This window comes from Tupaia chinensis, unplaced genomic scaffold, assembly GCF_000334495.1.
Source record: "Tupaia chinensis unplaced genomic scaffold, TupChi_1.0 Scaffold145367_1, whole genome shotgun sequence".
Lineage (NCBI taxonomy): Eukaryota > Metazoa > Chordata > Mammalia > Scandentia > Tupaiidae > Tupaia > Tupaia belangeri.
In genome coordinates this window covers 405,983-433,668 of record NW_006205228.1, presented here as the reverse complement: position 1 = coordinate 433,668, position 27,686 = coordinate 405,983, and the positions used below count along the sequence as shown (strand labels likewise).

At 38.8% G+C, this 27,686-nt stretch overlaps 1 protein-coding gene across 2 annotated transcripts in view; it reads left to right on the top strand.

The window, feature by feature from the left end:
* Positions 1-27,536, top strand: part of SYNJ2BP (synaptojanin 2 binding protein) — a 41,260-nt gene extending 13,724 nt beyond the window's left edge. For both annotated transcript variants that reach the window (XM_006167953.3, XM_027768066.1), the window contains 3 exons: positions 15,489-15,625; positions 24,310-24,405; positions 25,106-27,536. In XM_006167953.3, coding sequence (XP_006168015.1) covers positions 15,489-15,625; positions 24,310-24,405; positions 25,106-25,240 — 368 coding nt within the window. In that variant the 3' untranslated portion in view covers positions 25,241-27,536. The remainder of the gene's footprint in view (positions 1-15,488; positions 15,626-24,309; positions 24,406-25,105) is intronic.
* The last annotated feature ends 150 nt before the right edge of the window (positions 27,537-27,686 follow it).

Sequence of the window (27,686 nt, the reverse complement as noted above, 5' to 3'; positions counted from 1 at the left end):
TGAGGATGAGGAGGAAGATGAGGATGAGGAAGATGAATCTGAAGAAGAAGCTATGGAGACCACACCAGCCAAAGGAAAGAAAGCTCCTGCAAAAGCTGCACCTGTCAAAGCCAAGACTGTGGATGAAGATGAAGATGAAGAGGATGATGAGGATGAGGATGATTAGGAAGAAGATGAGGACAACGATGATGATGAAGACGATGAGGATGAGGAAGATGAGGAGGAAGAAGAGCCTATCGAAGTTCCTGGAAAACGAAAGAAGGAAATGACCAAACAGAAAGCAGCTCCTGAGGCCAAGAAACAGAAGGCGTGAGTTTTAAGCCACCGGGTCCTGGACGCGAACTATGGTCAACTACATGGGAGTCCAGTGATGTAGCCATTACGCTAACTGCTGGTCCCTTAAAGGAGTCTTTTGACGGCTCTGTTCGTGCAAGGATAGTCACTGACTGGGAAACAGGATCCTCCAAAGGGTTTGGTTTTGTAGACTTCAACAGTGAAGAAGATGCCAAAGCTGCCAAGGAGGCCATGGAAGATGGTGAAATTGATGGAAACAAAGTTATCTTGGACTGGGCCAAGCCTAAGGGTGAAGGTGGCTTCGGAGGTCAAGGTGGAGGCAGAGGAGGCAGAGGTGGATTTCGTGGCAGAGGCCGAGGAGGCTTTGGAGGGCAAGGTGGCTTCCGAGGAGGCAGCGGCGGAGGAGGAGATCACAAGCCACAAGGAAAGAAGACGAAGTTTGAATAGTTTCTCTGTCCCTCTGTCTTCCCTCTTCCATTTGAAAGAAAGGACTCTGGGATTTTTACTCTGTTACCTGATCACTGACAGAGCGTTCTGAGGATATTCCAAGACATTGTGCAGTCCTGTGGTCTACTTGGAAAGCTGTAGAAATAACGTTTCAAGGGAGATACTCTTGTTGGTTTTGACTGGATATTCATATAAACTTTTAAAAGAGATGAGCGATAGAGCCAACCCTTATCTGTAAGTTTTGAATTTATATTGTTTCATCCCATGTACAAAACCATTTTTTTCTACAAATAGGTTTTGTTGTTGTTGTTGTTGGGCATTTGTGAAGGAAAGCAGAATGTTTTATCATGATTTTTGCTTCGATGACTTTAGGACAAATTTTAAAAAGTCCTAAAAAAAAAAAAAGATTGCTTTAATTATTCAGTCTTTTGTGGTTCCATACCAATGTTAGGATTTTTTTTCTATTTCTGTGAAGAATGGCATTGGAATCTTGATGAAATTGCATTGAATCTGTAGATCACTTTGGGTAGGTTGGATATTCTGAAGTTATCAGTTCTTTCAGTACATGAATATGGACCTCCATGTATTTGTGTATTTTTTCAATTTATTAATGTTTTATAGTATTCAGTAGAGAGAGCTTTCACTTCCTGCTCACATTTACTCCTAAGTGCTTTATTTTTTGATGCTATTATAAATGAACATTTACTCAGTTTCTTTTTGAGATCATTCAGTGTTAGTGTATAGAAATGCTGCTGGGGCCAGCAGGTGGTGTGGTGGTTAAGGTACTTGTATTCACATAGTCCACTTCATGGTTTTAGTCCTGGACCTGGCAGCCTGAAAATCATGCTGGGCACATACAGGTGTGTGCATGCCCAAAATCCCAAGAAGAGACTGGGGAAGGGGTTGTCCATCCCCTCAGGGATCATTTCTCACTCCCCCACCTCAAGTGAGCACATATGCCCTATGGACTAGTCATTTTTTTCATGTATACTGTACATTGTATTAATGTATTATAAATAATACCATCAGAGCTTAGCTTTCTTTTTTTAATAGTGTGTGTGTACATGCATGTGTGCACACAAGAGAGAGATGGAAAGGGAAGGAGGAAGAAGCACCCTTGATATGGTGTCATCACACTGCAGTCTCCTTTCCCTGACCCTCCAGTTCCTCAGGATCCTAGATCTCTGCATGCACACCTAGTGGTGTTTTCAGGCTGACCCAAGGATCAGAACCAGTGATTGGCCATATGATTTCAGACTTGCAGGACACTTGGTCACTGCTGTGCCACAGTAGTGTGGTAGGTTTCATATTTTAAGAATATGAAGTTCTAGAGTAGGACTTACTTCAGGTTTTATTCCTTATTCTTGAAGCATATCCTTTCTAGTGTCTTACCCAGATATCTTAGTTGTTAATGAGTGTTAATAAGATCTCTTCACTATTGATGAGCCTGAACTAGAAAGCTCCTAGTACTGCTCATCTTGTAGTATCTCTTTCAGTACTATTCCAACCCCTAAGAAACTGATCTCTGGTTAGTCTTGGGTTGTCTTACCCTGTGCATGTATAGTCTACCCTGGACCAAGCACTTTTGGGTACCTCTACCTACACTTACAGTATACCCCTTGGCACAGGTTCCTCTTCTATGGTGTCCTATGGATTCAAGTTGTATCAGCTGCCCAAGCTGATCTCTGCCTGCTCAGCTCAGCACACTTCATGCTGTGCTTGGATTCCAGTGTCCTGCAGTCTCCTCTTGGGATTTGGGGCACACAGGCACACATGCCCAGTGTGTTTTTCAAGCCACTGAGTCCGGCACTCGAATTGTGTAGTTGGTCACCTTCATCACCACACCACTGACTGGTAGTTATTATGTTTAGTTCTCCGATTTGTTTCAAATTAGTTTTGTGTGTAGTTTGAGTTATACATTATAGTTCATTTTATGTATATCCCATATAGATATCCAATTGTCCCCATGTACTTTATGATCAGTACTTTCTTTTTTCTCAGTAAGAGAGCACAGGAAGAGGAGAAAGAGAGAGAGAGAGAGGCATTTTTGACAGTATCTGGCTGTTGTGACCCTCTCCCCCTGCCTTCCAGTTGGCTAGGATTACAGGCACTCCACCAAGCCCAACCTATTAGGGTTGGTCTGAGATCCAAATATCGGCCTTCCTTATGACCCCAGCCTTACATAGCGGTGCTCTACTGCTTGTGCCACTGCAGCAGGGCCTTGAACAATACTTTATGCTACTATCCATTGTTTCGATTTTGACAGCATCATAGTGAGTTTTGAAATCAGGACTGTGAATCCTGAAACCTTTTCATTTTCTAGATCATTTTGGTTATTCTAGATCCTTGCAACTGCATGTGAATTCAAGCATCACCTCTTCCTCTTCTATTTTTACAAAAGTGCTATTGGGATTTGCATAGAAATTGCATGAAATCTATAGATCACTTTAGGGAGGATTGCTACCTTAATATTGTCTTCTAGTACCAGCAGATGGCTTAAGGGTTACGTTGCTGGACTCCCACATGGTCAAGTGCAGTTCAAGTCCTGGACAAGATGGCTTAAAACTCAGGCTGAGCATGTGTGTGCATGTGCCCAGAATGCCAAGAGGAGAAATGGAGTAGAAAGGATTGTGGCAGGGCCATCCCTCTGGGGAGTGATTTCTCACAGTTTGTCTCTCCATCTCTATTTCTTTGGTGAGCACACATGCCTTATAGTGAAAATCTCTCTTTAAAAATAATTGCCTTCTAATACATGAATTTGGAATAACCTTCCATTTACATGAGTCTTTTCTAATTTTTTGGAGCTAGATTTGTAGTTTTCAGTGTATAAGTTCTTTACCTCCTTTGATAAATTTATTCCTAAATCTTTTATTCTTTCTGATGCTCCTGTAAACAGAATTGATTTCTTCCTTTCCTTTCTTTCTTTCTTCCTTCTTCCCTCCCTCCCTCCCTCCCTCCCTCCCTTCCTTCCTTTCTTTCTTTCTTTTGAGGTTTTTGCCTTAGGACACATGTGCTCACTGAATAGAGAGAGAGACTAGAGACAGTGGGAGGGACAATGAGGAATCACCCCCCTGGGGGAATATCCAAACTGCAAGTCCTTCTCCATTTTCCTCCCAGGATCTTGGGATACATGCACATGCACCAGTGTGATTTTCAAGGCACAGGGTCTGGGATCCAAACCATAGTCAGCCATGCATGAGTCCAGTGACATAACCACTAGGCCATCTGCCAGCCCTGTATTCTTACTTTTCTAATTGTCCTTTGTGAATATATATAGAAATACTCCTGATTTTTGTATGTTGATTTTTTTCTCTGCAAATTTTCTGAATTCATTTATTAGCTTTTGATGATTTCTTAGGATAGTCTGTGTATAGGTCAAGCATCTCTAATCTGAAAATTTGAAATCCTAAATACTCTAAAATTTGAAATATTTTGAGTGCTGATATGATGCCACCCTAAATAATATCACATTTGACCTCGGGACTTCAAGTCAAAATGCTGCAGTACAAAAATGTATGTCAGGCTATGTGTATAAGGTGTATCTAAACATAAATGGTGGACAGATCTGGTGGTTAAGGGAGCTGGATTCCACATGGCTCACCACCATCTACCACTCAACTGCTGTGCTATGGGGCTGACCCTGTTAGAATTCTTTGGAGAGATGTTTCAAGATGTTGATCCTACCTATTTGTAAACTTCTATTTCTTTGGGGCATTGTCCCCATAAACTTTTCATAAAGAATCAATGATTTCAACATCTTTATACTCCAAGCTTCACCATAATTTTAGTTTGTTCTTGTTTCAATTTTAGCAGCATGCCTATCTCTGATAATGGGTTCTTTTCAGACTGATCTCTTTCTTAGTGCCTCAAACTAAATCCTATTTAAGTATGTTACAACAAGTTAGTGCAAATTTATTTTGGTATAAAACAATTTTGAAATTCATATGTTACGGGACCAGTAGATGGTGCAGTGGTTATGTCGCTAGATTTCCATGTAGATGACTGTGGTTTGAGTCCTGGATCCAGCAGTTTAAAATTCACACCAGGCACTAAGAAAGTGTGTGCATGCCCAAGATCACAAGAGGAGAATAGAAGAGAGTAGACTGCAGCATGGCCATCCTCCCAGGGGGGTGATTTCTCACTTCATCTGTCTCTGTCTCACCAGAGAGCACATGTGCCCTATAGCAAAAAATCTCTCTCTCTCAAAAACACTCCATATGTTATAGTTTGGATAATGGTTTGTCTCCCCAAAGTTCATGTTTGGACATTGGTGTTAATGGGCAGTGATTGGGTCATCATGATTGGATTGTGGAGGCATTGGTCTTGTAAATGGATTAATACTGTCTTATCGGGTTAATTCTCTTGAGAATGGAATGTTACAAAAAAGAATGCTGCCCACAACTTGTTTGCTTCCTCTTTGCACATGCCCACCATCCTCTGTGCTTCTATTGGCTATGCTGTAGGCCTGTGCGAACCTTTGGACTTTCCAGCCACCAGAATTGTGAGTTTTACAAATGAACCCCTGATTTCTCAAATTCACCCAATCTTAGGTATTTGTTAGCAACACAGTAACAGATTAAGACACCATGCATAGTTTATTCATAATACTCATTTTTCATGAACGGTTTTGAAAACCCCTTGTAGAAGACTTGAACAACACTATAAACAATTACACCTAACAGACTTGTACAGAACACTCCATCAAATGATGGCAAAAAACACATTTTTCATCATATGGTGTTGGGAAGACTGGATATTTGTATGATGAAGAATGAAGCTGAATCCTTGCATTATACCATATACAAAAATTAACTGAAAATTCATGAAATACCTAAATGTAAGACCAAAAATAAAAATATTTGAATATAAGGAAAAGATTTATGACATTGGATTTGGTGGTAATTTCTGGGATGTGATACCAAAATAAAAATAAGTTGAGCTTCATCAGAATTAAAATTTTTTGAATAATATGACACTATCAGTAAAGTTAAAGGTAGCTGACAGAATGGGAGAGAGTATCTGTATATCATATATTGAAAAATGAATTAATATCCAGAATATATCAAGCTCTTAAAATTCAAGAACAAAACCCCCAAATGTATTGGGTGTATGTCTCTTTATTTATAGAAAGGTATTGTTTTGTATATATTTTTATATATAAAAATATTGATTAAGCTAGCCAAGACTATGACTATCAACATTATATTTTTTAGAATTATTTAATTTATTATTATTATTTTTTATTTGCTATAGGGTATGCATGCTTACCAGAGAGAAACAGAGAAAGAGGGAAAGTGAAAGAACAAGCCACCAGGTCCAGGACTTGAACCGTGGTTGGATATGTGGGAGTCCAACACCTTAACTACCTTGTCACCTGCTGGCCCCTCACCATTACATTTTAAAACTTCACACATAATCCTTTATATATGATTATTAAGTGTTTCTAACTTTCAGCTCTATTTTAATCTGTTTCCCAAAGGATGGATACCTAAATCACCATCAATTCCATTCTACCACAAAATGTGCTGTAGTGGAAATACTCTTAAATTATTCTTTAGTGATGGAATGATCACATTTGTCCAGACTGGAATGCTTTTGGAATGAAAAGGGGACAATTTTTTAAATTTACTTTTTAAAATTAATTTATTTTATATTCATTCACTGAGCATCATCACAGCATACAAAATGTGATTTCCCATCCAAAATACACTTAATCATACATGTTATCATCAACAAATAATTTTCCATTCCTAGTTTCATATATATGTGTGTGTGTGCGTGTGTGTGTATTACACACATTTCCCCCTATTTCTCACCGTCTGCCATTTCCCACCCTCCTCCCACACTGTCTCTGGTGTCTACAGTTGCTTTCCTTTCCTGAAAGGGGACACTTCTAATTACATTGGAGCAACAGGTGTATTTAGGACTCACTGACAAACCAGGATCTATGATCACCCTTCTTCTGGAAGGTATTTTTGGAACACAGTCAATAATTAGAAGATAGGTTCTGGATAGCCCTTCCCCATTTGGTTCTTGGTTAGTGCTTGCTTGGTGCAAGTGCTAAATAATTATTGTAGATTTTAAATGTCATCATGGCTAGAAGCTACTCATAAGAGGGATTTATAGGACAGATTATAGGCATGCTTAATTTTGTTCAGTTTGAGTTCTAATTCATTCTTTTCCTAATCAATTTATAGATAGATGGGCTTTTCAATTTTCTTGTCAGAGGGTACATATGAGAGAGAGAAAGCACTACGGAGAGAGAGGCCTCAGGGGGGTGTAGTCATGCCACAATGCTTTTTCTTCCACTCTTCTTACCTGTTAGGATTTTGAACACACATACACACATGCCTACCATGTTTTCAAGCCACCAGGGCCAAGATTTGAATAGTGGTTGGCCATGTGGGATCTGGCTCTCTTACCACTGCACGTAGGCTCGCCCAACAGATAGACTTTTTCATCTGTTTTCTTATCTTTCAGAAGCTTTCACATTTGTATGAGGTATTTATTCATCCTTTCTCCATCAAACTGTCTAGTTTGGGGCTGTAGCAACCACTCCATTATTGGCAGCCACTTCTAGTGTCTTGCCTAACATAGCAACTATTGTGTAGTAGTTTTTAAAGATTTTTTCATGGCCAATCATAGCATGGTGGTTAAAGTGGCTGGGTTTTAATGGCAACTACATGGTTAAAGTCCTACACTCAGCAGCTTGAAAAACATGCCAAGCTCATGTACATGCATGCCCAGAGTCCTTTTGAAAGGAGGGAGAAATGGAAGAAAAGGAATTGTGGCATGTCTTTCTCCCATGTAGAAAAAGTGTTTTCTCACCCTCTCTGTCTCTCTGGTGAGCACACGTCCTCTGGCAAATTTAAAAAAAATTAAATTTTATGTTACTAGCCCCAGACAATCTAACAATTACCTTTTGAGATAGAGCAGCATTTGTAATACTTATTTTACAGAAAAGCAAGCTGAGGATCAGGTAGACTGATTTGCTTCAGTCCATGTAGCTAGTAAATTATGGAGATAAACTTGGAACCATGTGTATTGATTTTGACTTGCTTCTGCAATATCTGAAAGGGACAGGGGAAAGTATAAACTTCTATTTGTGGCTACAGCAGGGACTGTGCTGTTTATGTTTTCCTCAGAGCATATCACAGGGCCTGACACAGCACATGGTCAACAATTTTTATTGAACAAAGGGAATGGGGATTATGTATAATAGTATCTATAGGACCTAGATTTGAATTGGTAGTGCCACTACTCAGTGCTTTGGTGACTCCCGTATGTGACTTTGGGGGTGAGTAGTAGACTGTACTTGTTTGTTTATAGTAAACCTCGTGAAATTTCTTCCATTTTTTTTCTTTTAGACAGTGCTCTGTAGTTTTAAACAACCAGTGGTAAAATTCTTCCTATTGTTAACTGCTACATTGCATTCAGCAGTTTACCACTTGCTGTCCCAAGATCCCCAAAGGCTGCTGTAGTACTTGGTGAGAGACTCCAGCCATAGTAGAATGTTGAATTTCATTGAAAGTTTTTGTTGTTGTTTTGTTTTTTAGATAGAGTCTTACTGAGTCTCTGTATTCCCTCCTCAGCCTTCAAGTCACTGTGATTACTGGCAGATACCACCGTACCCAGCTGAGAGATTTTTCTCTAAATAACTTGTTCCAGCATTGGGAGAGAGGCAGGTTGGCCTCAGCCCCTTACTCAAACCTATCACAGTTTTCAAATAATTTTAAAGTTTTCAATATCTGATTCCATTTACCTCAGATTACCACTCCCTCTTCAATACCTCCCACTTTCTGTGACATAAATGAAAGGCACTCTATGAAAATTCATCAGTTAGGGAGCAGTAGGTGGCGTGGTGGTTAAGGTGCTGGACACTCCAACATGGCTGACCATGGTTCGAGTCCTGGACCTGGTGGCTTGCTTTCTCTCTTTCACTCTCTCTTGTCAAAATTTTAAAAATAAATGAATGAATAAATAAAATTAAAAATAAATCATTAAAAAAATAAATTCATCAGTAACTTAAAGCTTTTATTTTTCATGCCTTACCCTTTAGAGAAAGTTACAGTAGTCATCTTCCAGAAGTAGCTTTTTTTTACTGTGTATCATTATCCTTCTTTTTGTTCTCTAGCTGCAGAGACTCCATGCACAAAAGATGCTATTTATGTATTGAGGTTCTTGCTGTAGGGCATGTGCTCCCACCAAAGAGACAGAGAGGGGAAAATGAGAAATCACTACTCAGGGAAATGGCCATGCCACAATCTCTTCTCTTCCAGTTTCCTCTTGTGATTTTGGGCACACATGTTTGGTATTATTTTCAAGTCACTGAGTCCAGGACTTAAACTGTGGTCAGCCATGTGGGAATCTAGTGCCTTAACTACCACCCTACCTGCTGGCTCCAAGTATGACATTTAAATTAGACGTTTCCTGCTGTTTCTCTCTTTAATCATGTTTTGTTGTTATTGTTGTTTTTTTTGTATGATTCTTGCCATAGGGTACATGTGCTACAGAGAGAGACAGAGGGGGGAGAGTGAGATATCCCTCAGAGGGGACGGCCATGCCACAATCCCTTCTCTTCCATTCTCCTCTCGAGACTTGGGCATGCACGCACACATGCCTGGCATGATTTTTAAGCTGCTGGGTCCAGAACACAAAGTATGATTGACCATGTGGGAGTCTGGCATCTTAACCACTATGCCACCTGCTGGCCCCAGTCATGTTTTTCTTTTCTTTTTCTTTTGAGAGGTTTTTGCTAAGGGACACATGCGCTCTCCAGACAGACAGAGAGAGACAGAGAAATAGAAAGGGAGAAATCACCCCCCAGGGGGGATGGCCACGCCACAATCTCTTCTCCATTCTCCTCTCAGAATCTTGGGCACGCACGCACATGCGCATGGCGTGAGTTTAAGACACCGAGTCTGGGGCTTAAACCGTGGTCAACTACGTGGGAGTCCAGTGACAGCCATTATGCCAACTGCTGGTTCCTGGTCATGTTTTTCTTTAAATCATTTGCCAGTGCTTATGTTAATAATGTGAACTTCAGGTGAAAACTTTCATTCCAATAGTGGGGAAAAAGCTTGCATGTGTCTCTTTAAGTACAGTTGTGTTGCTTAATGCTAGGGATATATGCTAATAAGCATATCATTAGGCAGTTTGTACAGATGTCAGGGTGTACACAGATCTAAATGGTATTGCCTCCTACACACCTAGACTATATGGTGCACATGTGCATGTGTGTGTAGTAGATTTTCCACACTTAGAGGTCATAATGGACAAAACAACACGAGATTAAATCAATCTCAAGAAAATGATACAATCAAGAAATGCGGTGAATGTGAGATGTCTGAGGCTGCAGCTGGTGTCACAAAAATACTGTTTTACAATAGACCTGTTTTAAATAAGTAGAAAGAGTACATCTGGAGCCACAATAGAAAGTGTAGTATTCTAAATACATAAACCAATAACCTAGTCGTTTATTATCATTAACAAGTATTATGTAGTGTACATCAGTGTATGTGCTGTACTTTTATATAACTGGCAGTGCCTCTCCATCCTCACTGGTAGGTTTATTTATACCAACATCACCATGAACACACAAGTAACAGACTGTATCAATACACTACAACACTAGAATAGCTACAACATCACTAGGCATTAGTGAATTTTTCAACTGTTGTAATCATATGAGACCACTGTCATACAAGCCATTCTATTGAAACGTCATTATTCAGTCCATGGCTGTATCTGTTTTCTGTTGAGACCATTGATGGTCTGGTGATTATGGCTATTCCTTCCAGGCATATCACAGTATATGTATTTTTTAAAGAGGTTTGCTGGGTCTATAAACTGCAGAGTAGCTGGGTGTATAGGCTGCAGGTGTACCACCACACTTGGCTTTTAGGGTAGACTGGGAATTGAATCTGGGGCTACCATGTGCCTCATCCTGCCAAGTAGTAGTGGTTACTAGTGAGTGCTAGTGTTGCCAGCCCAGTGTTTTTGTTTGTTTGTTTTGTTGTTGTTTTCCAGTTGTTTCCAAACTATTTTTTCACTTTGCATTGTGACCCTGAATTCTATCAGTAGCTGACATCAAGGAAGTCTTAGGGAAGTTCCTTTTTCTTTTTAATACGTACGTAATATCCCTTCATAACAATTGTTTCTGTAAAGTGAAATTCATTCCACAACTTAGTGACTGATCCATAGAAATAACACCTTAGTAGTCGTTTCTCCCTTTTTTCCTTCTTTCCTTCCTTAGTATTTTAGTTTATGGTTTTACTTTATATACTTACCATGAAATTTTAAGGTGTAATACAGTGTGGTGGTTATCTAAAAGCACAATATTGTATAGCATTTGTCTAGAACTTACTCATCTTGCTTAACTAAATGTATATCCTTCTAAAATAGTCAAATTTATAGAAACATAGAATAGAATGGTGGTTGCTAGGGCCTTGAAGAAAGGGAAATGGGAAGTTACTAATCATCTCAGTTTTTCACTGTAGTCAGTTTTTTCTACAGAAAATAAAATTTGTCAATCACTGTACCCAAATATGTGGTTGTTCATGCCTGGGGAAGAGGAAGGAAAAATGAATTTGGTGATTTAGTTCTACCATGAAGCAGAACATAACTTTTCTGGTACTGGTGTTTCCTGCCAACACCTACATCACTGCTCTCCCTGCCCACAAACTCCATCCTCCCAACCAACCCCAAATAGGAAAAAATAAATAAAACTCCTGAGACCATTTTTCCTAGAACATTACTATACACAAACTCCAGAAGCATGGGAGAAGAATTGTATGGGGAGGGGGGCTCCTTTTTCTCTTTGAAAAAAATATTTTTATTTATTTATTTTACATTCATTTTCTGTATATCATTGCAGCATACAAAATCAGTTTCCACATCCAGAATATACTGTGTATTGGCTCTATTAGAGATATTACCATATATGTTATCTTCAACAAATAATTTTCTGCTTCTTGTTTCTTATATTATTTTGCTTCTTTTTTTCCCCCTCCCTTGATTCCCGCCCTTTTAGCCTCGGCCATTTCTCACCCTCCTTCCTTCCACACTGTCCCTGCTATCTACAGTTGCTTTTCATGCATTCTTATTTTCTTCACATTTTATTGATTCACAGAAGATCTTAATTAATCTAAATACTTTCAACAGCAAGTACAGCTGATATAAACACATCTATGAACACATGTCTGACTTTAGGCATAAAACTCAGTGAGTAGAATGAACATATTATAAAGTAGCACCTAGCTATATACCTTATTGTGGTCATTAAGTAGGTATGTTTTTGTTTGTTTATGCATTTTTTTTAATTTCAAGAAAAGCAGTATTAGCTTTAATAAAATAAAAAAATATTAAGAAAAACAAAAGTTAAAATCCTGTTCAAATAGTAGGTAAATACTAAAAACTCAAAAAACAGATATGGGCAAAGCTAAAATCTAGTAACAAGTACACTGTAATTTTCTTCTGAAACATTTTTTTCTCCATTTCCCCTTTAAAAGAGGCATAAACTAACGTATTTGCAAAGAAAATAAGTTTAGTCTCAATTTGGTCTGTTATTCACACAAAGCCCCATAAGAATATTAATTGATTTACTTGGCTTTGTTGGGATCTTTTATAAGGAACTTTATATTGGACTCTTTAAAAAGACTCCCAAGGCTAAGAGCCAAGTTAGGAAGGAATTCAGCATCTGATTGTGTCTTTAAGTACCCATACCTGAAAGTTTTTGGGCCTGTCAGGAAGTGACATTCTTTTCTTACCTGCCAGGTAGAACTGCTTATGGCACCAGGCATTCTTTCCAAGAGCTTCTGTTGGCTTTTTTGAGATCTACCTTAGTTCCTTAACTTTCTGGTCATATTTTCAGATATGACACTCCAGTCAAAGCCCTGGCAATAACCAGTATTTCCAATTTCTGATTCATGGTAACAGGTATTATTAAATTTATGCAGATAACCCTTCTGCCACAAAATAAGAATACTCACAAATATTTTCCAATTCCAGACAGGTCAGGAAGGGAGAAAAATTTATGCGTCAATTCTGTTTAAGAAAAGAAAAATTAACAAATTGCTGTATCTATCAACAGCTCAGAAGAAACCCAAAAGCCTTAAATCTGGAAAACAAAGCATATAAGAAAATCAGTAATGTTTTAGTCAAAAGTCATGAAATTCTATTTTACCAGTTCAGTCTTATGTGATTAGTCTCTCTTCTGTTGAATTTAGTGTTACTGTGGTCCTATCTCTGCGTTTAAATCCTGGGAAGTTTACATTCAGCGTTGTTACTGATATTTCTGGATTTGTCCCTGCCATTAAGTTGGCCATTTTCTTGGTTGTTTTTTGTTCTCTTATTTCTGTGTGTCTGTCTCTAGTTTTCCTGGTATAGCACTCCCTTCAGAACTTGAAGAGCTGGTCTGGTGTTGGTAAATTCTTTCAGGTTTTGTTTATCTGAGAATGTTTTTATCTTTTCTTCCCATAGAAAGGATAATCTTGCCAGGTATGGTATTCTTGGTTGAAATTGTTTTTTACTTAACAATTTAAATGTATTTTCTCATTCTTTGCTTGCATTGTTTCCTAGAGAGGTCCAATGTTAGCCTAATGGGTTAACCTTTATAAGTAACTTGAAATTTTCCTCTTGCCAATTTTAGTATCTTGTTTTTGCCTGTGGTTTTGGCCAATCTGGCTTTGATGTGCCTTGGAGAAGATCTTCTTGGGTTGATTCTATGTGGGGCCCTTTGTATTTCTTAGGTCTAGATATTTGAATGCCTTTCCAGGTTTGGAAAGCTTTCTTCTAGGATTTCATAGACTAGATTATCAATGCCCTTATTAGTTTTTTCAGCCTCTGGGATACTGATTATCTGGATGTTTAGGTATTTAATGGTATCTAATATTTCTCATATATTAATCTCATTTTTGGGTTTTTTTTTTTTTTGGTCTTCTTGGTGATTTTTTCTAGGTCAGAGATTTTTGTCTTCTACATCTGAGATTTGATCTTCTACATGATCTAATCTGCTTTTTTAATACTTTTGACAGAGGTTTTGATTTTCTGTATTACAGCCTTTAACTCTTAGCACCTTCATTTGATTATTTTTTTATGGTGCGTATTTCTTCTTTCATACTGTGAAAGGACTTCTTCATCTTCTGGAACTCTTTGTCTCTCTTCTCTTGCATCTCGATTAGTTTTGTCACTGAATATTCTGAATTCTTTATCCAACATTTCCATGAGTTCCATTATACTGTCTGTGGATGATGAAGGGTGATGAAGTTCTTTTCCCTTGGGGAAGAGATATTTTCTTGGTTTCTTATATTTCTTGCACCACTGCAGTGGGTTCTGGTCATCTGATGGATTATATGTTTTTTTCCTAATTTATTGGAGTTTTTTCTGAACATTCAGAGGCATGCGGGAGGCAGTGATCTGCAATCCATCTGTAGTTCCATTTCTCTGATGCTCGCCAAGTGACCTATGCTTTTGTCATTGGAACTGGATATTACAAAGGCCTCCCAGTTTCTAGAGAACAGGTGCACTTGTGCTGAGCTGTGGGGTTTCGACTGAGAGTTCAGAGGTGTGAAGGAGATGAGCCATTCTTTTTCCTGCAGCTCTGTCCTTTTCCCTACTGCTCACTCCCCGGTCTCTCTTCTCTGATTTCTAGTCCTTTGGTGATTTATTTAGTTTTGGCTACTTTGTTGGAGAATGTTTCTGCAGCTGTAAACTCATGTGCTTCCCTTTACTGTGAGGTACTTCCATGCCAATTTCTCTCCTGTACTGTGTTTTGCAACTTGGTATCCATAGAAAGATATTTGAGTTCAGATTTATGAAGAGGAATTTCTTCCTTTGTGCAGTAGGTTTAGCAGGGGTTGAGGATTTATCTGATCCTGTTTAGCTTTTTGGGTCTGGAAGGTGAGTTTGGAGCAGAAAGTCTTCAGTTGTCCTAGTGCCTGAAAGGGACAGGGCACAGCTCACATGTAGATGGCTTCTGAAAGGACCTGTGATTTGCCTGTCCTGTCTAGCATTTTGTGTCTGGAAGGTGAGGTCGGACCAGAAAGTCTTCAGTTGCCCTAGACGCTCAGAAACTTCTTCTAATGAACACAACTAACCTGTTATATTATTTTTAAGAATTGAGTCCTTTAAATGCAATCAACAGGATCAAAATCATATACGAGCAGGCTCAGTTCATATATGGTGGCACAGGTAGTAGGACGCCACCATGCAATACCAGAGCCACATGGATACTTGGGATGGGATCCTGGATTGACCTGAATTTGCTAGACTTCGCCCTGAGAGGCTGTGGGGAGGATTGTGACATGACAAGACTGTATCAAGAGTATCCCTTCCTCCTCCTCCTCCCTTCCTCTTTTTCTCTTTCACTCAATAAACAAATAAATAAACAACAACAACAAAAAATCAGATGTAAGAAGAGGCACTTATGTCTTAGAAGAATCATATTTATTCCTTAACAAAGCTCTTTTTAGACCTTTTTATGTTCAACAAGCCATGTTGATTACTGTATTTTTAGTCCTATATTACCTGAGTGGGCAATTCTGGGTACTGTTGGCCTCTGTTGGTGATATTAGTTACTGATCTTGCTCATGACTGTTCACCAGTTACATCACAGTCTGACTCACCAGCCTCCCATCTCCCCACCATTAGGAAGCCTATCCTCCCCACTAGGTCTGTTTTCTTTCTCTTCTTTTCTAATCTCTTTCTTATTTACCCCCATCTCCTTCACTCCTTCGTGATTTTCTCAGGGCTGGGCTTCAACATCGTCGGTGGGACAGATCAGCAGTATGTCTCCAACGACAGTGGCATCTACGTCAGCCGTATCAAAGAGAATGGGGCTGCGGCCCTGGATGGGCGGCTCCAGGAGGGTGATAAGATCCTTTCGGTGAGAACTGGCTTCGGCCTCCACTGTCCTTTGCTTTCTATACCCTAGGTTCTACCCTTTCCCCCTTTCTTTGGAAGATTCCTGCCTTCCTTTTTGGATCTGAAGTATCCATATTGTGTAGTTGAATGGGAGAAACCTTATCCTGCCCTTTGCCAACTCTACCACTGGGGATGGAGGATAATATTATCCATACTTGACAAACAAAAATTAAACCCACCCAAGGTCAAAAAATACAGAAGCATAGAGGAGTAAGTTACTGGTTAGGGGAAAGAGATTTAAACTTCACATTTTTTGTCTTTCTTCTACTACTTTATCAACCTTTTGTTGATTAAAATACTAAAATAGGTCCTCCTTTGGGGGAATATCAGCCCTTATAATTGAATTTAACTTAACACCAAAAGACACAAAGGAGTAAGATAGGAATGAAATGTTCTTTTTAGATTCAGAGCCCTTTTTACTCATTATTAAGATGAAAAATTAGAATCCAGTTCAATTTGCATTTCAATTTAAATTTCTGTCCACAGTGCTCCCATTTCATCCTGCTACTGCCTCTACTAAGATGCTTACTTCCTGGTAATCATTAATTGTATAGTTTTCTGAAATTTCCTCAAAGCAGGGACTAGATTTTTGAACCTTATCTACCCTAGCACAATGCTTGATATATGTTTTTTTTAAAGAATTATTTATTTATTGTTTCTATTATTATTTTTTAATTTGACCAAAGAGAGAGGAAGGGAAAGTGAGAAAGCAAGCTCCCAAGTCCGGGACTTGAACTGATGATAGCCATGTGGGAGTCCAGTGCATTAACTACCATGCCACCTGCCAGCTCCATATATGTTTAACAGATGAACAAGTTAGGAAATTTAGACAACTTAGAAAGGCATACTGATAAGTATGATCTCACAGATACCTGATCTTGTAATAAATTAGAATAATCCTGACAGTGAGAATGCAGGACAAATAAGAATTTCTGAAACTGTTAAAATACAAAATATAACTATGGCCCTACTTTTTACCTCTATTCCCGACACTGGCCACAGTATCACTAGGATACTCATTTGGGGTAGTAGAGGACTTGGAGATAATCATTCTGTAGTTTTTTTAGTTAACCTCAGGACTATGTGAGGATGGCCAGCTTATTCCTTACACAGAGACAGTATAGGTGACTGGTAAGAATGGAGAAGTATTGGTGGGAGTATAGCTGGGGTATCATTTAGGATATTTCTGGGATTAGAGCTGGCTTCAAAAGACTAGGTTTAAATAAAAGGAAATTTGAACTAAGATAGTACTTCTCATGCAAGAAGCCTGTACCTTCTTCTCTGGTTGGGCCAAGGGCCCATAGTCTGAAAAAGAAAAGACTACTACTTACTTAATTTTATGAATTAAGTAGGATAGGAGAGTTAAGGTGAGACAAAGTCAAAATAGTGAATAAAGTACAGATCAGAATATTATGAACAAAATTAAGTATTAGTCTCAGAGACCTGATTTTAAACCTACCTTGATAGGTTTATCCCTTTAAGAATTTGTTGCTATAATTTTGTTTTGAATAGTCTCCTTTGAATTACTTCTCATGCAGTTCAGTTGATTAGTGATTAAAGACTATATGCATGAATTTTCCTGGTCCTCTTAGTTGTGAGTTTATCAGACACTTCTCTGCCACCCAGACCATTTGGAGGTATTACATGAAGGCAGAGATAAAAAGGAAAGAGAGAACTACCTTTTCCTCATTTGACATCTGAGTATTTAAGAGATCAGACTCTGCAGTATGATTCTGAATGCCTCTACAAGCTAAGTGGACTTTATGACTTAGTCTCCAGAAAAGAGAAAGTATCAAAACAAGCATCTTCTAGAGTTACTTAAATTAAGGAATCTTTCTTAAGAATTTATCCTGGCTGATCCAGAATATAAATATAATGTCATGGGTGATAGTATTTCAGTCTTCTCACTGACTGTTTTGTCTCTCTTCAGTTCATTGAGCTTCTTATAGACCCTGTTTATTACTCTATGATGGAGACAGTGACAATCCACCTTTCATCTCAAAAGGCTATTGAAAAGCTTAGAAAGCTTAGAAGCAAATTATTTTCTTTAACTCCTAAGAGAAAAACATTATAAAAATATGAATCAACTTAATAGTGGTACATTAAGGAAAAATTAAGAGTGGGTTGTTAAAATGAAAATATAGCATATAGTTAGAATCTGTACAGCTTAATATTTTGACACATAAATCACATTTCTTCCCAGAACAGTGGGGTCTTGATTCTATAGGTGAAATAGGACTGGAACAGTACAGAGGTTAAGAGAAAGACATTATTTGAAAAGCTTTGGTTATAGGTAGATTATTGCAAAATGAGGATGGCGAGAGGTTCTGAGTACTAAATCCTGAGTAGCATACTAAGAACTTTAAATTTATTTCATTTAATGTTAAAGTAACACTATGAAGTGGATATGATTATTATGCCATTTTTATAGCTAAGAAAGCACACTTGGTGAAGTCAAGCAGCTTACTCAAGATCACATAACTAGAAAGTGACAGGGGACTAAAACTTCAGTCTGTGAGAATTTGGAAACTCTCCTTTTAGCCAGTAGATTGTACTGCCTCCTGAAAGGTAAATGAGCTAGGGAAATTAGGTGAATTGAGTCGTTACACATCTACTTCTACACTGACGTTTTATCTCCTACCATCCGTCTGAAAGAGAAAGTTTTATGGTGAATTAACAGATTTGTGGCTGTATAAAAACTGAAGTCATTCTTCCTAAAATAGGTAGAATTAGAAAGGACATAATCCTCAGCGTGGAAGAATTTTTTAGATGGAAGCTCAGATGAGCAGTCTTTCTTATGTGGGCCATTGCCTCGCAGAGAAAAGAAATTATTGATGACCTCTCAAGTTCAAAATAAGATTGGGGAGTAGTGATGGATATAGTGGAAGATAAATGTCAATGAAGGGAGAAGTAGATGTCTAAAAAACTTAGTTTACCTGACTTTAAAATTTATAGCAAAAGGATTTTACTTTATGAAAATATATTAAGTATTATTACAAAGAGGGACCAGCAGATGGCATAATGATTATGTCACTGGACTCCAATGTAGTCATCTATGATTCAAGTTCCAAACCTGGCGACTTAAAACTTATGCCAGGTGCATATGCATGCATGCCCAAAATCCAGAGAAGAGAATGGAGGAGAAGGGAATGCAGCATGGCCATCCCCCCTGGGAGGGAGATTTCCCACTTTCTGTTTCCTCTGTCTCTGTCTCTCCAGCAAGTACACACACCCTATAGGAAAAATCTCTCATAAATAAATTAATACGTATTACAAAGATACTAAACAATGCAAAGATATATAGACTTATTACAAAGAATATGTTCATGTTCTAGCTGATTAGGGAAAAACCTGTGAACCAAGAGGAAAGAATGTAAGGGAAGGGAATTCAGAAATAGAAGACAGATACGGGGGGGATGAGGAGGGGGATAAAGAAGACAAGCTGGAGTGTACACATGAGGTAAAGGCAGCATGTCCTTTCCATTCAGTCTAGGCCTATATATCTCTGACTTTAATTTCCCTTATAAGAGTCTGCTCCAAAATTCTTTCTAATCTCATTCCTTAAGAATTACTACAAAACAGTGTGTTTTGCTTCACCCACCTAGGATATCTTATCCCCTCTCTGCCCTTTAGTGAACCTGTTAGGCCATACCTGGTTTCATCTATTTAGTTCACTTCATCCCTTTGATACAGTATGCATTTATTATTGACTGTGAAGTCTATAAAATGTTAGATTATTTATTAGCCTATACTCCCATTTAATTTTCACAGGCTTTCCTATTCTCCTCACATGGATTATTTTTCCATGTTGTAAAATATGCCCCATTGTTTTCTGTCAACTTTTGCTAAATAATCAAACTGTTAGGTCATCAAGAGAGTTGTGACATACTTTTCTGTGATTTTCTATGCAAAAATGCCTCATGACTTTCCTGACGATTCAATATATATGTGTCCCTTAGTACATGTCCATTTTGGATAACTGATATCATTAAATGATCTGTAAATTTTCTGTGAGTTATTGATTATTACCATTTCCATTCTACCTAAATATTGCCCACATCTCGTCCTGATTTCAAGTTCTAAAAATAAATAACTGCGTGTCTTATCATGTAGTTTCCTTTTTCTCATCATAAGGGAATTTTTTTTTTTTACAATGGCTTAACTTTAAAAAAAAATTATTAACTAATGAACATAAATTATTTTTAAGGTCCTGCTGCATCTGACAACCCTGAAACAAAAGCAGACATTTCCAATGGAAGAACAGATCTAAAATTGACATGAGGGCTGGAAGTTCTTCATCTATAGTTTATTTTGTGTGTCTGTGTTGGTGAAGATAGTTTAATACTGGAATAGGTTACCCTGGAACCTGAGTAATAGAGTAAAAAACTATCTGAGTTTCTATGTGGCTGCCTAGATGAATAATCAGTCCTCAGTGAACTCTTCTTTATGAAGCTCAGGGTGATGTAGCTGGTTATCATACTGCATAGGTGAATGTTCCATTTTAACCAAACTTGTTATATAACAGAATAGCACAGATTGAGCCATAGGTTGTATTTATTTTCTGTTCAAGTACAATTCTCTGTTTTTGTTTTGTTTTGAGAGATTTTTGCTATAGGGCACGTGCACTCCTAGAGAGGCAGAGACAGAGAGACAGAAAGAGAGAAATTACTTCCCAGGGTGGATGGCGGTGCTGCAATCCCTTTTTCTCCATTCTCCTCTGGGGATTTTGGTACACATACACACGTCTACTAGTGTGTTTCAGGCCACCAGGTCTGGGACCCAAACCACAGTTGGCCACTTGGGAGTCCAGTGCCTTAATCACTACACCACCTGCTGGCCCCCTCAAGTGCAGTTTTTAATTTGGTGAATGAAAGAGTCAATTCTCAACATTTATCAACTTTTGTAATTGATAGCCTTCAAGGCACTTTGTGGAAAGTCACAAAGAAAATGAAAGACTGGTCTTTAGTTTAGCAATCGTAGAAAAGACCCAACAGGAATTCTCATCCTGTTGAAAAATACACAGCAGAACCCTTTAAATACAAAGTATCTCTAGGGAAGGGTGTATGTTTTTTATTTCTGTATCTCCCGCTCTGCACCTTGTCTGGCAGGGGGTGTGCATACAGTAAAGCATCTAATATGGTAGTTGTTCAGGAAATGAATCACTTTATTCTAAGTTATAACACACTAAATCTTTATGGTTGAGCATGATTAATTAGGTCTAGATAATACATATTTTTTCTCCTTCATCTTTGAAGAAAAAAACACAAAAGTTGTAGTTCATTTCAAGATCTTTGTAAAGTACTAAAATTTGAGAGTGTCATCTGAGATGAGTGCCTTATAATTGAGCCCATTCTTTTCTCTGCCTCTGCATCTGCATTCATGTTATCCTATAGTAAGAGCTCCCATCCCATGAGGCAAGTCAAAATTCTTAATCATCAAAGGAAACTAATTTTACCTCAGATTGCTTCCTAAGGCAGGAAATAGGAATATTTTAAAAGACTGCCAACAATCAGGGCAATAAAAATGTTACATTTTCCCATCATTTAACTAGAACACTATCCTGCATCCTGATTCTTTGAACAGTCAGAATCAGTGAAATGTTTAACCATGTTGCAAAGCTGCCACATGTCAGATTCTGTCAAACTTACCATGTCATGAGTTAAGGAAGCTGAAATAGTAAGCTAACAATTCTAAAGTAATTTAGCTGAGTAGCTTTTGGTACTAAAATGAGGCCCAAGGATTAGCAGACCCACAGTTCACCTGGGAATTTGTTAGAAATGCAGAATCTCAGTGTGGAGGCCTCTTAAGAAAATAAGCAAGGGTTAATAAAGAGGGCTTAAGATGAGCCTTACTTAAGAACATAAACTTGCTCAGGTTAAGTCCCCAGATAAACTTGTACCACAGAGAAGAGATATTCTGGGTCCCCACCTGCTCGGCACCACCTCCAGCAAGCAGTCACCACAGCTGACAGACACTGCATTCCCGAGAAGTGACCAGCACTCCCATTGGGACCAGAGCTTGCAGTTGATTCTTATCCTCCTCCCTGGATTGAGACCCCACCAAAAGGCGAGAACCTGTAAATTGTACAGGCTCCACTCAGGTATTCTTGCCCAGTCTCTCCCACACGTTCTCGCTAGTACACTGAGCACTAATAAACTTAACTTCTGCTCATGCTTACGTTTCTGTCTCTGGTGAAATTCTTCTACCACCTACACACTGGCGCTACTACCCCACTGCCCCACTACACTCGGGACTCTCCCCACATAATCAGAATCAAAATATGCATTATAATAAGATCCCATGGTGAGTTTGTACACAGTCTGAGAATCATTGCTTTAGAAATGTGGTTCTCAAAGCTTTTAAATTATGACCTATAATAGAACTATGTATCTCCTACTCATCAAATAGGAATATATGTGCATATATTTGAAATAAAAGTTTAACAAAACAGTATTTTTCCACAAATGATGCATTCATATACTTGGTGTTTTCATCTAGTTGAAAATTAAATACTGGTTTTGACCCACTAGATTATTTCCCAATTTTCTGTAAATGGGTCAGCAGGCTCATATTTGAAAAATTGCTACCACAGTAAATGGAAAATGAGTGATCAAATCCGTAGATGCACAAAGTATGTATTAAATAGGGGAAATAGTCTGGGAGTGGAGACCAGTCAGAACACTGTGTTAGACAGTTTAGGTTACAACTAACTCCAACTTCTTAAAACACTGTAGGGCTTGTTAAAATAGAGAATGCTAGGGTGAGGCCTGAGAATTTGCATTTTTAACAAGTTCCCTGATGCTAATGCTGCTGGTCTCTTATTAGTAAGGATAGTAGAAAAGAGAGTAGCGTCTACAGATACTTAGGCATAAAAGGTACAGACCTTTGTATATCGTCACTGTGCCGCTGGAATCTGTAAAAACGTTAGGAGGTAAATGCTAGAAAGCAGATTCATCTTTGGAGTAGAAATTACACTGTTAAGGGAGACAGTCATAATCATTTGTTTAATGGGGCTGGTTTAGTTTGGGCAAAGGATAAGAAATACTTCTTGAGGGACCAGCAGAAGGCATAATGGTTATGTTGCTGGACTCCCACGTAGTCAACCGTGGTTCGAGTCCCAGACCCAGGCAGCTTAAAACTCATGCTGGGCACATATACGTGTGTGCCCAAGATTCAGTAGAGGAGAATGTAAGAGAAGGGATTGCAGCATGGTCATCCCCTCTGGGGGGTGATTTCTCTCTTTGAAAAAGAAGAGAAAAAGAAGTACTTTTTAAAAAAGAAATTACCTTTGCATTTCTAAAAGGTCTCTCATTTTGGATTTTATTTTTAAAACAGTAATTAGGATAACAATAGCTTTAGGCTTATCTAGAAGGGCTGAAAGCCATAGCTGATAATCAGCCTGTGCCCTTTAATAGGACCTTCTTTTGCATGGTGCCATCAGTGTCATTCTTCTGTGTTAGCAAGAGGCTAAGCGTGTGCGCTTGCCAGACAGACAGAGAGAGAGACAGAGAGACAGAAAGTGAGAAATCACCCCCCAGGGGGGATGGCCATGCCGCAATCCCTTCTCCTCCATTCTCCTCTCAGGATCTTGGGCATGCACGCACACACGCCCGGCGTTTTAAGCCACCAGGTCCGGGAGGTGAACCGCGGTCGACTACGTGGGAGTCCAGCGACACAGCCATTACACTAACTGCTGGTCCCAAAATTTTGGTCTTTTTAAACTCTCTTCATTCTTCCAATCTTCACATAGCATATACTGCCAAATCCTGTGGTCTAACACCACGCTTTCTCAAATGCTTGTTTTCCTTCTTCCTCCCTGTTGCCTTTCCAGTTAGGCTGTGGATGCTCTTGGTTGAACTCCTATGACTACCAACTCTCTGATTTACTTTCCTCTAGGTCCTCTCCCATTCTAACCTATTCAGATACAATGTCTCCAGATTAATCTTTCTGGAGTATAATTCTGTTAGTACCATTTTATTGATCTAGAAGCAAAACCAAACCTAGGAGCAAGGAAACTGCATGACTGACTTCTTATGATGGTATGCAAAGCCTCCAGGAAGTGGTTCCAATCCACCTTTTTAAGAATTTGTATTGCCATACAAATAGAGTTTTTAGTAAATTTGAGAAGGATAGGAGTATCCATGGAATCAAGGGAAATTGTTCAGATGAGAACAAACCCAATATTGTAGGCTAGTAGTATATAGATTTACACAACAAAATAAATTGTAGAGAAGTCTCATAGACTTACATTGGTAGAGTTGAAGCTGACAGTACCAAGGATTAGGAATATAAAGGATAGGGTGGCAACCTAGAAGATCATGTTAGCCATAGGGAGGTAGGCTGATGCTCATGGAAGGCATACACTCACAGTAATGGGATATCAAGTGTCAAAATGAGACAGGTGTTAAGAGGAAGGAGATACCACTTTATTTTTATCATTTTATTTTATTTTTACCTAGATTCTCTTCAAATGGCCCCTGGAGCCCCAGTTCTAGGAAAACTCTGAATTATAAGTAACATTGCCCATACTCCTAGCCCACGGAATTAGCTCTGTAGGAATTTTCAAAAGAGTTTAGCCATGTGACAGTAAATCGTTGACTTGAAAGTTAGCTTTCCACCTCTCTCACTGTTCTTCTTTTTTGACAGATCAATGGCCAAGACCTAAAGAACCTGCTGCACCAGGATGCTGTAGACCTCTTTCGTAACGCAGGCTATGCTGTGTCTCTGAGAGTGCAGCACAGGGTAGGTGTCACTTCTAGCCAGAGGCCTGGCACCTGACTTTTGCACCATTCTTGGGAATAACCCTGTGGATATATTCTTCCATGTTCTTTTATTTTCTCTTTTATTCTCATTCCTTCAAAGAGCTTGTCTGGCATAGGCAGGAGTCATTAAAGGAAATTCGTAACAGTATGTTTACAACCCATGTTCTAGCTTTAAGGTAATATGTCTTAAAGATAAAGCTTGATAACCAAATTAAAATGGAGTCAGGGAACAAGCCAGAATCAACTTTACTTTTTGTTAGGCTTTCTATATAAATATTTGAAGAAAGATACACCCTTCTTCCCCTACTCCTGCCTAGTAAGATTTAGATTCTACTTAGGATCAATAGATTTCTTCTCATGTCTTCAGTTTCCTGATGTGATACACATGTAGTGAGATAAAAGTGCAGAAAGACATTATCCAACTTGCACTCAGAAGTCTTTTAGGTCAGTAGCATAGCCAAGTTAAATATCTCCCCATCATACCTGTTTTCTTTACCAAAAAAAATCTCACTCTGATGTATCAGCTCAGGGCAGCAGGAGGATTCCTGCCAGGTAGTGCTTGGGGTTTACCACTTCGGCGATCTAGAGATTATAGACCCAGGCCATCTGTCAACCTGGACATTTCAGCTGGATCAGACACACATTTGGCACTAAAGTTAACATTTCTCTTTCCCATCCAGTTGCAGGTGCAGAATGGACCTATAGGACATCGAGGAGAAGGGGAGCCAAGTGGTATTCCCATAGCAATGGTATTAGTGCCATTGTTTGCCCTCACCATGGTGGCAGCCTGGGCCTTCATGAGATACCGGCAGTAACTCTGAAAAGCCTGCTTTCTTCTAGTGCGTCCAATGAAGATACATTTCTCCCACCCTCTTCCCCTGCCATTCTCCCACATCTTTCCCTCTCTTCGTAGCCAACATCTGATTTAAGGTGACTGATCCTTGCCTAGAACCTTGCTGTTCGGATTGCTAGTCTTCATATTCTAATGGGAGAGTAAAGGTATTGTTTGAAGGAAAACTGAAGAAAAGACTTACTAAGAACAAATAAGGAATTATCTATTTTACCAAGACTGCTACTAGAAATTCAGCTACCACCCAAAGAGGGAAAGGTCCAGTGTTCCAGTCACCATGGATGACACGTTTTTTCCCCTTAACTGGCATGCCTTAAAAGCCAGCTGTGTTATATGGGAGGAGGAGAGGATTTTTCTTTTTGATAATCTTCCTTGTGAAGTTTTTGTGGCCTTTATTTAATTTGTAACTACATACCTGGGTGCCTATATCAGACAAAGGAGAACTAGAACATTTTTAGTTTTTTAAAAAAGGAAACACACATATATGTATCTGTGGAGTATATAGTGATGCCTAATGGAGAATTAAAGAGATGAGAAAGTTGCTCTGGTTTCTAGATTTCTGATTTAAAGATCTTAAGTGATGAACTTGAAGACTTATTTACAGAGGACATCTAGTGGGAACAAGGGAGCGAGGCTTAAAGGAGGATGCCCAGTCTGAGTCGTTAAAAATAGAACTGAAAAAATATGTGTAACTGAAGGAACTAACTGAAAACCTTAGAAGAACATTATTTTTTCTCATAATAGCTGTGGTAAAGTTGAAGTAAATTGCCATAATCCAGCTCTGTTTAAGTCAGTCTGTTCAAAACCTTCGGGGTGTAGAGACAAATCTTATCAATTTTTGGATTACCCTAGTGACTTGATATCTCATAGTCCTGTTAAAGGGTCAGCTAGAGTGATTGTGGTCAAGGATGTAGCAATGGGGCCAAATCAACTCAGTGCGAAAACATGGAAAGTACAAAAGATAGTGCCTCTAAAGTGGCATCTGAACCCTCCGGGCTGTCTACAAGTCTTTTTGTAACAAGTCTAGTAATAAGCAAACCTGAGAGAAGGAATGGCTGCCACGGCAGGATAGGCATGAAGTCAGCTGGCTTCCGAGAGGTCCTAGATTGTTACCTTTTGTTGTTTTATTTTGTTTTCTAAAAGTTCTAAACACTGGTTCTGGTTTTATTTAGTACATTGTTTTCCAGGGAAGGGTAGAAGTTTTGTTTGTTTTAGGCGTAGGGAAATTCAGTGGGTGTTTCATCGGGAAGCCTAGTAGGAGGATAGGAATGAATGGATGTCAAGGAATATGAAGCGTATTGGTGAGGTGGGAACTACCCTGTTCACATGCTATTTAAAGTTGGATTTAAAGCATGAAAGATGGCAGAACTAAGGGTAATTTTCTGGCTTTAGGAAATTCATTTTCATTCTGCGGATATACTGGCCATGTTGTAGGCCTTGTATAATTTTGACAGCAAGATTATGAGGATTTTCAGGCAATCAGTTTTACCCTGCTTTTCACATGGATGATCTAGTAATTATTTAACAAGCATTGACTGGACATCAGCTCTGTTAAGACATTCTTTAAAAAGAAGTAAAAGGTACAGCTTCCATCCTAAAAGGCCTTTTTGATTCCATTTGGTAAGAGAATACTTAAAATGGATTTAGCCTCACAGGCAGGACAATGTAAGTTGGTGTTAAGTTTATATGGCAGACTGAAAAAGACAGGATACTGAGAATCAGGGCACTTAAGATAGTTCCATGGGGGAAGAGAACAAGTTAAGGACTCTTGTGGAGCCACTGTCTGGTTACACGAAGTCATAAATAGGTGAAAAATTAAAATGTATCATCAGGTTAACTAATAATTGAAAACAATAATAAAGGAAATGGTTCTATGCAGGACATAAAGTAACAACAAAGAATATATGCAGACAGCTACCACATTTTTTAAAAAAAAGTTTAGGGAAAACTGCCATATAATAGCAACAGGCTAAATTGGAAAGGAAAAGTCTTTTAAAAATAAAAGGTCCCATGAAATCTTGCCTCTGGGTTAAATATTGGTACAGGAAGAAACTGGCTTTAAATGATCGTGGTATAACTTAACAATGTCTTTCAACCTTAACTGTTCAGTACCTTTGAGACTTGGACACCTGAACACATTATAGGTTCACAGAGAAACACTGACAATATTCCATGTCTCACTTGAGCCCACCCCGCTGTGGAGGCAGACCCTCTGGTACCTTTTCTGTAACTGAAAGCATAGTCAGCAGCTTCTGCAGTGGGCCCTGTTCCCTCCCAGCAGTCACCTCAGTATTTGGACTTTAACTCCTGAGAGGACATACAAGGTGAAGCAAATGGCAAGTAGGAAAGAAAGCTATTTTGTTTGTTGATGGATATAAATTTAAAATACCTATGCTAGCACATCCTAAATA